The sequence below is a fragment of the Macaca nemestrina genome, chromosome 15 (genome assembly GCF_043159975.1).
Source record: "Macaca nemestrina isolate mMacNem1 chromosome 15, mMacNem.hap1, whole genome shotgun sequence".
NCBI lineage: Eukaryota > Metazoa > Chordata > Mammalia > Primates > Cercopithecidae > Macaca > Macaca nemestrina.
This window is the reverse complement of record NC_092139.1, coordinates 109,804,178-109,817,978: the sequence shown is the minus strand read 5'-3', so window position 1 is coordinate 109,817,978 and position 13,801 is coordinate 109,804,178. Positions and strand designations below refer to the sequence as shown.

Here is a 13,801-nt window from a genome sequence, read left to right as displayed (position 1 = left end):
AAGCCTGTAATCCCAGCACTTTGGGAGGCCGAGACGGGCGGATCACAAGGTCAGGAGATCGAGACCATCCTGGCTAACACGGTGAAACCCCGTCTCTACTAAAAAATACAAAAAACTAGCCGGGCGAGGTGGCGGGCGCCTGTGGTCCCAGCTACTCCGGAGGCTGAGGCAGGAGAATGGCGTGAACCCGGGAGGCGGAGCTTGCAGTGAGCTGAGATCCGGCCACTGCACTCCAGCCCGGGCGACAGAGCCAGACTCCGTCTCAAAAAAAAAAAAAAAAAAAAAAAAAAAAAAAACAACCAGATTGCAGATGAACTCACTCATCACCAAGGGGATGGTGCGAAGCTGTTCATGAGAGATCTGCCTCCATGATCCATTCACCTCCCACCAGGCTTCAACTCCAACACTGGGGATGACATTTCAACATGAGATTTGGAGGGGACAAACATCCAAACCATATTACCATTATTTTGGGTTTTGTTTAGGTTTGTTTTTTTGTCACCCAGGCTGGAGTACAGTGGTAGGATCATAGCTTATGGTAAGCTTGAACTCCTGGGTTCAAGAAATCCTCCTACCTCAGCCTCCTGAATAGCTGGGACTACAGACACGTACCACCATGCTCAGCTATTTTAAACTAATTTTTGTAGAGATGCAGTCTCACTATGTTGCCCAAGCTGTTCTCAAACTCCTGGCCTCAAGCAATCCTGAGATTACAGGAATGAGCCACCATGCCTGGCTGACAGACCACATTCTATTTATCCACTTATCAACTGATAGCCATTTGGGTGTTTTTAGTTTTTGGCTATAGTGAATAATGCTGCTATGAACATTTGCATACAAGTTTTTGTGTGGACAAAAATTTCTTCAGGGTAAGTACCTAGGATTGGAATTGTTGGATCATATAGTAAGTCTACGTTTAACTCTTTTTTTTTTTTTTTTTTTTTTTTTTAAATAGAGTCTATTTTGCCTAGTCTGGTCTCAAACTCCTAAGCTCAAGCAATGCTTCTTCCTGGCTATATTTAACTGTTTAAGAAACTGCCAGACTGTTTTCTCAAATGGCTACACCATTTTACATTCCCACCAACAAAGTATGAAAGTTCTAATTTCTCTACATTCTTGCCAACACTAACTTTTGTCCTCTTTTTTTTTTTTTTGAGATGGAGTCTTGCTGTGTCACCCAGGCTGGAGTGCAATGGTGTGACCTTGGCTCACTGCAACCTCCACCTCCCGAGTCAAGCAATTCTCCTGCCTCAGCTTCCCTAGTAGCTGGGATTATAGGCACGCACAACCATGCCCAGCTAATTTTCCTATTTTTAGTAGAGAAGGGGTTTCAACATGTTGGCCAGGCTGGTCTCGAACTCCTGAACTCAAGTTATCTACCAGCCTTGGCCTCTCAAAGTGCTGGGATTACAGGCGTGAGCCACCGTGCCTGGCTGTGTCTGTCTTTTTTATTCTAGCCATTCTACTGAGTGAGAAATGCTATCTCATGAGGGCTTTGATTTGTATTTCCCTAATGGTTCATGATGTTAAATGTCTTTTCATATACGTATTGGTCATCTGTATATCCCCTTTGGAGAAATGGTTATTCAAATAATTTGCCCATTAAAATAAAAATTTCATCTTTAAGAGCAGTTTTGAGTTCACAGCAAAACTGAACAGAAAATACAGGGTTCCCCTACCCACCCCCCACCATCAACATCAGGCACCAGAAGAAACATTTGTTACAAGCAATGGCGCTATACTGACACACCAGTATCATCCATATCCCATAGTTTACATTCGGTTTCACTCTTGGTGTTGTACATCCTGTAGGGTTTGACAAATTTGTAATAACATGTATCCACCCTTATATCGTCCAGAGTAATTTCACTACCCTAAACATTCTCTGTGCACCACCTCTGTGCATTTCTCCCCACTCCCAGCCCCTGCCATCTTTTTACTCTTTCCATAGTTTTACATTTTCCAGGATGTAATATAGTTGGAACCATACAGTATGTAGCTTTTTCAGATTGGCTTCTTTCACTTAGTAATATGCATTTAAGGTTTCTCCATGCCTTTTCACGGCTTAATAGCTCATTTCTTTCTAGTGCTCAATACAGTTCATTGTCTGGATATACCACAGTTTATTTATCCATTCACCTGCTAAAGGACATCTAGGTTGCTTTCAAGTTTTGGCAATTACAAATAAAGCTGCTCTATACATCCATGTGCAGGTTTCTGTGTGGACATAAGTTTTCAGCTCATTTGGGTAAACACTAAGAAGTGCAATGGCTGGATCTTCTGATAGGAGTATGTTTAGTTTTGTAAGAAAGCCAAACTGTCTTCCAAAGTTGCTGTATCATTTTGCATTCCTACCAGTAAGGAGAGTTCCTATTGCTTCACATCCTCACCAGCACTTGTGTTGCCACCCTTGCCCATTTCTAAATTTGGCTATTTGTCTTTTCATTATTGAGTTGTAAGAATTTTATGTATGCTAGATACAAGTCCCTTATGGAACATGTGATTTGTAAAATTTTCTCAGGCCGGGCACGGTGGCTCAAGCCTGTAATCCCAGCACTTTGGGAGGCCGAGACGGGTGGATCACGAGGTCAGGAGATCGAGACCATCCTGGCTAACACGGTGAAACCCCGTCTCTATTAAGAAATACAAAAAACTAGCCGGGCGAGGTGGCGGGCGCCTGTAGTCCCAGCTAGTCGGGAGGCTGAGGCCGGAGAATGGCATGAACCTGGGAGGCGGAGCTTGCAGTGAGCTGAGATCCGGCCACTGCACTCCAGCCTGGGTGACAGAGCGAGACTCCGTCTCAAAAAAAAAAAAAAAAAAAAAAAATTTTTCTCTCGGTTTGTGAGTTGTTTAGAGGTCTTTTTTTTTTTTTTTTTTTTTTTTGAGAAAGGGTCTCACTCTGTCACCCAGACTAGAATCCCGTGGCGCAATCTTGGCTCACCACAACCTCCGCCTCCCAGGCTCAAGCAATTCTCCTGCCTCAGCCTCCCGACTAGCTGAGATTACAGGTGCCCACCACCACGCCAGCTAATTTTTGTATTTTTAGTAGAGACAGGGTTTCACCATGTTGGCCAGGCTGGTCTCGAACTCCTGACCTCAGGTGATACACCCGCCTTGGCCTCCCAAAGTGCTGGGATTACAGGTGTGAGCCACCACCCCCGGCTGATATACTCATTTTATAGATGAGAAAACTGAGACACAAAGAGACTAAGTTACTTTACAGCATTGGGGTTGAAGCCCAGGCAGCTGGTGCCACAGTCGGTTTTCTGACTCTCACAGCACCTATACCATGATATCTACCTGTGTGATTCTAACTGCACCATTGCAGTCCAGTCTAGGTGAGTCTCACTCTGTCTCAAAAAAAAAAAAAAAGAAAGGATATATCAACATTATCTCACTGATGTGTTGTGGGGCCTAGCCAAGTTAATGTACCTAGAAAACTAGAGAACAGTGGCTACTAAGGACGTCTAAGGACACTTCATATAAACCTTAAGTGTGTTACAACTTCTTAAGTCAGTACTGAAGTTCAAAAGCTTCCATTTTATTATTATGCTTTATACTTTATGTATGTTACGTGCTTCCTTTTTTATAGCTCACTTGAATATACATATACATTTTAGAAGATAATAAGGAAGAAAAAAGCATATCTGGTCTTTTAAACCTTCGAAATGGGAAAGTTTGGACTAGATGCAGGGGTAAGCTCAGTCCTGGCCCCTGGCCCTTCCCCAGTACTCACAGGCTCCTGTCAACTGCACCTTCAGAAAAAGACCGAGACTCTTAGGCAGGAGTCAGGCAGGTGGGGGGCGATCTGTCACGTGACCTAGACTCCGGCCCACCTGAGTTTCCTCATCTGTAAAATGGGGATGCCGACGGTACCTACCTGACCTGAGAGCGGAGAACACTGAGATATCTTGCCCGTGGCCTGCCCTGTGGTTAGCTGTCCTTTTTTCCTTGACACTTGTAGGTTCCTCTCGTGGGAAAACGCCAGCGAAGAGAGACACCCAGAATGGACGATCTAAGGTTCCTTCCAGCTTCCAAATTCTGGTCTGCTTTTCAGAGATCCAGGGCTCGGGATGCGAATGTCCCTGTCTACGATGGGGCTGCCGTTACAGCCTTCCTCCCGGGGCTCTGGAGACGCGCCGGCGCTTTGACACCTCTCTTGTGCTAAGGAAGAGTCGGTTTGCAGAAAATCAAGTATACCCTGGCCCTGCAGAAAGCCGCCAGGCGGCAGGGCAAGCGCCACCGCAGTCCAGGCGCCATTATCTGCCTCAGCAGTTACCTCGGGGGCCCGCCGCGAGGAGGTTCTTCAAGGCCTGCGCGTCCACTGACACTACCAGGGAGCGCGGCGGGCAGCCGGATAGCAGGACGCTGACAGAAGCCCCGCAGTCGCTCGGCGTCCTCGGCGCCAGCTCACGACCCAGCGACCACCCTGCTGCCCAAGCGTCCCCTGGCGGCGACGCCGGCCCGTTAGCGCGACAGATAGGTTAGTCCAAAGGCCAAGCGGCGCTTCTGTAGATGAGCATGCGCAACCCCCACGCTTCGCTCAGCCAGAGAGAGGCTTCGCAGCCAATCGGAGAGCCTTACAGTCATCCTCCCGCCCACCCAGCATACAGGCGGGGCATTTCCCCTCAGCCAATGAGAAAAGACATTCGCCCGCGGGTCGCACGCGCGGCTTGCAAAGAGGTGGGGTTGTGGAGTGGATACTTTGGCAAGATGGCGGCGAGCGGCGTCCGCCAAGCTGCGTCTACCGCCAGCACCTTTGTGAAGCCCATTTTCAGTCGGGACACGAACGAGGCCAAGCGGAGGGTGCGCGAGCTCTACCGCGCCTGGTATCGGGAGGTGCCGAACACTGGTGAGAGGTAGCGGCTTACGTGGGGACCCGGAGGCCGCCGCTCAAGGTCGTAGCCGGCCCAGCCGGGGTTTCTCATGGGCCGAGCTGAGGTCACCAATTTGGGCAGAGGCGATTGCGGGTGCTTCAGGGGAAGAGCGTCACCGGAGCCTACCACGGGCCGGATCCGGCGGCGGCGCCGTGGTCAGACCGGCCGTCCCCAGCATTCGTACGGTGCCCTCGGAGCTTTGGTTTGTCCCCCGCAATTGGCAGGAGGACGAGGACTGTCAGTGACACACTCACTTTGTGGGTGAGGCAGCGGAGGCACCGAGAGGCGAAGTGATGTGCCCAGGGCCCAGGCCGAGCCACTGGTGTACCTGGAACCCAAAGTCTAGAGTTGCGGAGTGTAATTTAGATGCCCGTTGGATTTTTTGTTTTGTTTGTGACAGAGTCTCGCTGTGTAGCCCAGCCTGGAGTGAAGTGGCACGATCTCGGCTCACTGCAACCTCTGCCTCCTGCGTTCAAGCGATTCTCCTACCTCAGCCTCCCGAGTAGCTGGGACTACAGGCGTTCGCTAGCACGCCTGGCTAATTTTTGTATCTTTAGTAGAGACGGGATTTCACCATGTTGGCCAGGCTGGTCTCCAACTCCTGACCTCAAGTGATCCGCTGGCCTTGGCCTTCCAAAGTACTGGGATTACAGGCGTGAGCCACTGCGCCCGACCTGACTCGGTGTTTTCACATGGCGCGTAATGCTAGTCGGAGAAAGAGGTGTTTGGTTTTTTGTTTTTGTTTTTGTTTTGAGACGAAGTCTCAGGCTGGAGCGCAGTGGTGCGATCTCGGCTCACTGCAAGCCCCGCCTCCTGGGTTCTCGCCATTCTCCTGCCTCAGTCTCCCGAGTAGCTGGGATTACAGGGGCCCCCCACCACGCCCGGCATATGTTTTTGTATTTTTAGTAGAGACTGGGTTTCACCGTGTTAGCCAGGATGGTCTCGATCTCCTGACCTCGTGATCCGCCCGTCTTGGCCTCCCGAAGCGTGAGAAAGAGGTGTTTTTGAGTGAGCTGGAGCATGGTGCCACTCCTCAGGGCTGTCTTGTCCCTGCTTGTGTGTGTGTGAAGAGGCGGTAGAATGTGGTGGTTAGGAGCATGGACTTTTATCCAGGCGCTGCCCTCAACTAGCTATGTGACTTTGGGCGAGGTATTTCATCTGTTCCTGTTTCTTCATCTTTAAAATGGCAATGTGGCCGGGCGCGGTGGCTCAAGCCTGTAATCCCAGCACTTTGGGAGGCCGAGGCGGGTGGATCACGAGGTCAGGAGATCGAGACTATCCTGACTAACAAGGTGAAACCCCGTCTCTACTAAAAATACAAAAAACTAGCTGGGCGTGGTGGCGGGCGCCTGTAGTCCCAGCTACTTGGGAGGCTGAGGCGGGAGAATGGCGTGAACCCGGGAGGCGGAGTTTGCAGTGAGCCGAGATCACGCCACTGCACTCCAGCCTGGGAGACACAGGGAGACTCCGTCTCAAAAAAAAAAAAAAAAAAATTAAATAAATAAATAAAATGGGAATGATAATTCCTTCTTCAGAAAGTTACTGTATTAAGTTAAAATATCTAGAGTGCTTAGAACAGGGCTTGGTGCATATTTAACTCATTAAATATTAGCTGCTGCCATTGTTTTTGTTGTTATTTTTGTTATTTATAGGGCTTACCTTAGCAGCAGCTTCCAAGCAGAACCCGGTTCTTTGACATATGAGAACCGTCTCTGCTCCACAGAGTCCCTGTCCTCAAGCTGACTTTTGGAAAAATTGCTACTGACTAGAACTTAAACCCACGCGTTACTAGAGAAGGAGAAACTTGAGTGATCCGCTGGTTCAGGGGCTGCAAATTCAGATGCCTTCAGGGGCAGGCAGATAAAAGATGTGTGTGGGGAGTGACAGTAGCAGTGTGTATGTGTATGTGTGTGTGTTTTGGGGTGGTGCATTCAAATTCAGAAGTTTGAAAACATAATGTTTACCTGGCAGAATACTTCTAGGAGTACCCAGAACCCTCTCTGGTTGCAGGAGGAAGGAGCTGGGGGAAGGAGGACCACATTGAAAAAGGGTGGCTTGTGAAGGGTAAATCAGTGGCCAAGTAGAAGACAGAACCCAGGTATCCTGACTCTGAGAATCCAGCTCTTTCTAAACCATCCCCTCCCAAGACCTTCCCTCAAATTCTGTTTTGGGAAGAAAGTCCTAAAGTCAGAAGGGTCTTGAGAGGAGGAAAGAAGGCAGAGGGTTACAGGAGCCTAAAGAGCAAGGGAAGAGGAGAGAAAAGAAGGGGTCAAGGAGTGTGCATCCCTATGGGGAAGATCAGTGATCTGCAGCTGGCCAGTTACACAGACCTGTGCCACATGGGTTTTATGGTATCCATCATCAGGACTCCAGCTGAGGAATCAAATCAAGGAAGGGGAAAATAGTGTCAATAACTTAGACAGCCTGAGCATTAATAAACAAAAGTAAAATTTTAAGTATTTAATGAAAAAAATAGTATTGATAACTCACTTTTTTTTTTTTTTTTTTTTTTTTTTTTTTTTGAGACAGTCTCGCTCTGTCTCCCAGGCTGGAGTGCAATGGCGTGATCTCGGCTCACTGCAACCTCTGCCTCCCGGGTTCAAGTGATTCCCCATGCCTCAGCGTCCCAAGTAGCTGGGATTATAGGTGCGCGCCACCACACCTGGCTAACTTTTGTATTTTTAGTAGAGATGGGGTTTCACCATGTTGGCCAGGCTGTCTCGAACTTCTGACCTCAGGTGATCCGCCGGCCTCAGCCTGCCAAAGTGCTGGGATTACAGGCATGAGCCACTGTGACTGGCTGATAACTAACGTTTATTAAAATGCTTACATATGACTCAGCACTATGCCTTATTTTAGGGTGGGCTCTAATAGTTTCCCTGCCTTGTAGATGAGAAAACTGAGGCACATAAATTTGTCTCAGATGACATCGTTAGGAAGTAGAAGAGCCTACCTGTAAACCCCTAATACCCGGCTCTTAGCTTCTACTGCAGTTTTCCCTGAATCTCCCAGGGCCCAGTTTTGCATGGGAGCACAGGGATAGAACTGCCTTTGAATCCTTCCTTGGAAAAAATATGACATGCTGTTTGCTGGCCGTAAGGTAACAGGAGACTTTCTATAGAAACAGTTCATTCATTTAATTTCCATTTCATTAAGTATCTGTTGTACTTCAGAGTCAGTACTAGATGCCTAGAGAGATACAAAAATGAATAAAACACAACCCTGCCTTCAAGGGTCTGATGGTCTAGTCTTATGGTCTAGTCTATTATAGGCATTTAACCAGATAATTAAACCCAAGGTATTATAGAGGTATGGGGGAAAAAGTGTGACAGTTTTAACAGCCAGCATTTGGATCATGCTTTACAAGGTGTCACTTGATTTTTCACTATATTCCTGTAAAAGAATTAGGTTAGAGTTTATTTTCTTTCCTATTTTTTTTTTTAGATGAGATGACAGGCTAAGGAGGCTGTACCCCAGGCAAGATCATAATTTATAATGATCTGGAGACCTTACCCAGCTTATTTGACCCCTAATCCCACATTATTTTCCATTATACTATGCTGCCTTCCCATCTAAGAATACAGGCCTTGTGCCTTGTATGAATGCAACCAAAATGAATTGGAGCAAATAACTGAGAGCAGTATCGGATTGTCCTTCCGAATCTGTCAGAGCCTTCTGGACTCAAGAAAGCCTTAACAATAACTTCAGAAAAGCACACAGAGACTGTGGAAAAGTCACCTTCACCCAAAAGGGGTACTTCCTTTTGAGCCTCTCAGATTTTTTCTAATTGAAATAGAAGTATTCAGGATTCAAAGAATAAGCCAGGAATTTGTGAGTTGAGAAAGAACAATTGGAACTGATTTACATCAGGGTTTCTCAACAGTGGCATGTGGGCTGGACGATTGCTGTGCAGGGCTGTCCCCTGCATCATAGGATGTTTAGCAGCATCCCTGGCCTCTACCCACAAGATGCCAGTAGCACCCACCCCATGGGTGTGACAACCAAAAATGCTTCCAGACACTACCAAATGTTCTGGGGGGCAAAATCATTGCTGGTTTGCCACAGATTTAGACCAAGGAACGATTCAGTCTACGGCTAGGCTATTTCCATTTGCTTTTCTGCAGCCTTTCTCGCTGGTTGGGGGGGTGCATTCAGAGTGTTGGGATGGGAGGAGGGAGCCTGGGACAGACCTATATGGAATTTGTCTTTCTAGAGACAAGGGTTCTTAATCTGAGGATGGGCACTCAAGGATCTGTAACCTCCTGAAACTGTAAGTAAAATGTTGCATTTATGCATGTGAATATTTTGCTGATGAGAAGATTCATCACCCAGTGCCCTGCTGTGTAGTAGTTCAGGAGATCATGAGGAATGGGAGCTGATGGGCACAAGCTCCCGTAAGAATGCCCAGAGAAATATTGTTTTTTTGTTCCCAAAGTTGGTCAGGAATCTAAAATAAAAAATGCAGGAAAGATAAGCACTGATAGTAGGGGAAGATTCCTCATAGTCTCTTCCTTAAAAGAGCACTGGATTGTAAAAAAAAAAAAACAAACCCTGGATTCTAGACACACGTGTACCAAGGACAGGTTTGGTCAGGTGTGGTAGCTTACACTTGTAATCCCAGCACTTTGGGAGGCAGAGGCAGAAGGATCGCTTAAGCCCAGGAGTTCAAGACCAGCTTAGGCAATGTAGTGAGACACCCGTCTCCACAAAAAACTAAAAAAGTATGGGCGTGATGGTGCATGCGTGTAGTCTCAGCTACTTGGGAGGCTGAGGTGGGAGAATTGCTTGAGCCGGGAGGTCAAGGCTGCAGTGAGCCATGATCATGCCATTGCACTCCAGCCTGGGTGACAGAGCAAGACCCTGTCTTAAAAAAATAATAATAAAATTCCAGGTTCCATATTAGTTTGCATTTATTTTTGCATCTGTCTTCTTATTGTCCCTTTGCTCTTTACTGGAATTCCTAATATACCTTGGTGAACAGCTCTGTGGGAGGTAGAACTCAAATTTATAGTGTTTGCCATTTTCCATGGTATAAATACTCCCACTATGATTGATTTTTAAGTGAAGTCAGTGTGGATGGATTTGGGAAGAGATATGTAAAGTTGGCTCTCCATGAGAGCCTGCTCCAGCACACCCTGGACACTTACTTCTAGTGAATGATCCTCTGTCCTCTGTGGTGTTAACATTGACCTATCAAGCTGGGATGCCAGTTCTCCTAGTAGATTTCTGCTGTTGCTTTTTCCTTGGTTGGATCAGAAACTTTGTTTTCTTTGCAGCATGGCCTGATATGTCCCTCAGCAGAGGCTTTATTTTTCTATCACTGTCACTAAGTTAGGAGTAAAAAGATTCAGGTGAGGTGCAGTGGCTCATGCCCATAATCCCAACACCTTTTGGGAGGTCAAGGATTGCTAGAAGCCAGGAGTTCCAGACCAGCCTGGGAAACATAGTGAGACCCTGTTTCTACAAAAAAAAAAAAAAAAAATTAAGGTTCAAACTTTATTGCTAATTCAATCAGAAAATGGCGGCCAGGCGCGGTGGCTCAAGCCTGTAATCCCAGCACTTTGGGAGGCCGAGACGGGCGGATCACGAGGTCAGGAGATCGAGACCATCCTGGCTAACACAATGAAACCCCGTCTCCACTAAAAATACAAAAAAATTAGCGGGGCGTGGTGGCGGCGCCTGTAGTCCCAGCTACTCGGGAGGCTGAGGTAGGAGAATGGCGGGAACCCGGGAGGCGGAGCTTGCAGTGAGCCGAGATCGCGCCACTGCACTCCAGCCCGGGCGACAGAGCGAGACTCCACCTCAAAAAAAAAAAAAAAAAAGAAAATGGCCTTCATCGTTTTCAGAGCTGGTTATGATAGTTCTGTAGGCCAGGGTGAACATGTCACAGGAATGGCCACAAGACAAGGTATTCCAAAGGAATACACTGGTTTCCTTCACTACAGTGCTCATTCTAGCCTGGGAGCCTTGATTTTGCTGTCCCCACAGCCTAGTGTGCCTCTGTCACCCTATGTGTATCCCACCTACCACGTAAGACCCTGTTCATGACCTTGTCATCAACAAATCCACTGATGGCTGAGCGTCCCAGGGGGTGGTAATGCATGTAACTAAAACCTAATTTTCAAAGGATATCCGTACGTCTCATCTGAAGTTCCAGGTTACTGAATCTTTGTCACTATTTTAGGAGCTTAATCAGGGATTGTTGAATATTATGATTTTATGTTTATATTCATAGCTGGCTGTCTCTCCAGTCAGAATTTAACACCTAGACAAGTGGAGCTACATCTTAAACTTTGCTTCCTCTAAGTAACCTAAGATGGTATTAATTGCTTGTTGGATTGAAGCCTCCCTAACCTGCATAAACCCCTAGCAGTCTCCCTCAACTCAAAGTTTGTGTAGTACTTAACAGCCTAGGCCACATCCTTTTACATTAATTTCAATCCTGTTTTCTTTTGCCGATTGTTCCATATAAAAATAATGCTAATGTCTATTGAGAGCTTATTCCATGTGAGGCACTATTGTGAGCATTTTGCATTGTCTCATGAAATCTCCACAAGAGCCCTGGAGTTATATGTGCTGTTATTGTCTTCATTTTATTGATAAATAAATACACTCAGCCAGGACAATGGCTCATGCATGCAATCCCAGCAACTTGCCGGGCTGAGAGGCAGGAGGATCACGGGGGCCCAGGAGTTCAAGGGTGCAAGTAGCTATGATCACACAGAGCAAGACCCTGTCTCCAAAAAAATAATTTTTTTTTTTTGAGACACAGTCTCACTCTTTCACCAGGCTGGAGTGCAGTGGCACCATCTCAGCTCACTGCCACCTCCGCCTCCCGGGTTGAAGTGATTCTCCTGCCTCAGCCTCCCGAGTAGCTGGGATTACAGGCGCCCGCCACCACGCCTGGCTAATGTTTGTGATTTTAGTAGAAATGGGGTTTCGCCATGTTGGCCAGGCTGGTCTTAAACTCCTGACCTCAGGTGATCCACCCTCCTCAGCCTCCCAAAGTGCTGGGGATTACAGGCGTGAGCCACCGCACCCGGCTAAAAAAATAATTTAAAAAAAATACACTCAGGCACAAGAAAGTTAACTTACACAGGATCATATACCTAACAAAAGTTGGGATTTGAACCCAGGTTGTTCAAACTCTTGAACAATGCTTTACTGCCTCTTCAAATTCAGTGGTCTTTTTCCCCAAACAAAATAATAAGTTCCTTGAGAGCAAATGCCATGAATCACACGTCTCATCCTCAGGCACCTAGCCTAGGGTCAGGCTAATTTTTGGTGAAGGAATGAATGGGCGACCTGTATGTGTTCAATGAGTATCCTTTGACTCTAGGTTTTAAAAACATGTTTTAACCATACAATTTCTACCCTGAGTCATGTTTTTCTCTCTAGTACACCAATTCCAGCTGGACATCACTGTGAAAATGGGACGGGATAAAGTCCGAGAAATGTTTATGAAGAATGCCCACGTCACAGACCCCAGGGTGGTTGATCTTCTGGTCATTAAGGTAACTGACCCTCCCTGACCAATTTAAAAGATCACCAACTTGTTCACTACTTCTCAGTCTTTCCAAATGAACATTTTGTCTCCAAGTTTAGAAAGCAGCTACTGGTTCAGCAGTGATTATTGCTGTATTTCAGAGAAATACTTGAACTTGGAGGTTATCATCTAGATAAATAGATAAGATTCATCAAGGCAACATCCACTGGGACTTGCATTTTATAACCAAAAAAAAAAAAAAAGATGTAGGGAGGAAAGTTTGAATTCTTCTTGAACCTCATCCCTAGAAGTTACCACTTCACCTGAATGCCAGTTTACAGCTGGAAGAGGCAATTAGGCTGGTTATGAGTCCTGTATAAATGGGGTCAAATCCTGGGGCTGATTCTGTCCCCCTGGCCAGTCACATTAGCATCAATGGGAGCTTCAGCATAGACCAGTCAGTAACAGAAGAAATGATAAGCAGAAACATAAGCCAGTCAGGTTAGGTGGTCATGGGATAAGAGCCTGTTAACCTATATGTTTCTCCTCTTGGTACCAGTTAACCACAGAGTTAAAGAATCTTTGAAAGGTCTCAGAAATCATTTACCCCAACCATCTCATTGTCCAGACATAGAAACTTTGCCCAGACAGAGTAGTAACTTGCCCAAGGTCATTCAACAAGTCCATGCTGAGCAGAGAATAGAATCCTGGCCTTCAGTGTCATATGCCTTCAACTTGACCACTGTGACTGACGACCTCTCTCCTCACTGTTCAGGGAAAGATGGAACTGGAAGAAACAATTAAAGTATGGAAGCAGCGGACACATGTTATGCGGTTCTTCCATGAAACAGAAGCGCCAAGGCCAAAGGATTTCCTATCCAAGTTCTATGTTGGCCATGACCCATGAAGTCACTCAGTGGAAAGGTGCATGTTGATATTATTTTAGAGCACAAATAAACTCGCTATACGATGGTCACTTTGTGATAGAATTCCATTGATGAACCAATTTTCTGAAGCCTGTTTTTTGCCTGAGCAAGTGGGGCTTTGGTATACACACCACCTGTTCTTTCCCTTTTCTTGAAATGTGGTGTTTGCTGTAAATTGGATTGAATTATTTTTCTCAGAGCCTTGCATGTCAGTAAACAGGAAGGAAGGAGGCCATCTGTTCAAAAACTGTGACACTGGGCATGAGGCTGGATAACTTGTTAATGTAGTAGTTTCTACAGTCCCCATGATTAGACACCTTTGTGTCAGGGCACAGATTATACAAAATTAGCCAGCTCTTGCTGTCAGAGAGGGATCAGAGCAGCACTAACAGGCGCAAAAGTAGAGCTGTCAAAATGGGCTAGTTTTCCTTGGGTTCTGAAGAAAATGGATGTGCAAAGGCTTGGCTCCACTACTTGTAACAAGCTCTAGCCCTTAAAATGAAATTAACTTC

General features: G+C 46.4%; 1 protein-coding gene across 1 annotated transcript; it reads left to right on the top strand.

Moving 5' to 3' along the window:
- The first annotated feature begins 4,666 nt into the window (after positions 1-4,666).
- On the top strand, positions 4,667-13,339 carry LOC105464351 (NADH:ubiquinone oxidoreductase subunit A6). Its single transcript, XM_011712165.3, has 3 exons — positions 4,667-4,852; positions 12,276-12,391; positions 13,139-13,339. The coding sequence occupies exons 1-3, from the start codon at positions 4,714-4,716 to the stop codon at positions 13,268-13,270; spliced, it is 387 nt and encodes a 128-aa protein (XP_011710467.3). The 5' UTR covers positions 4,667-4,713; the 3' UTR covers positions 13,271-13,339.
- Positions 13,340-13,801: the final 462 nt, after the last annotated feature.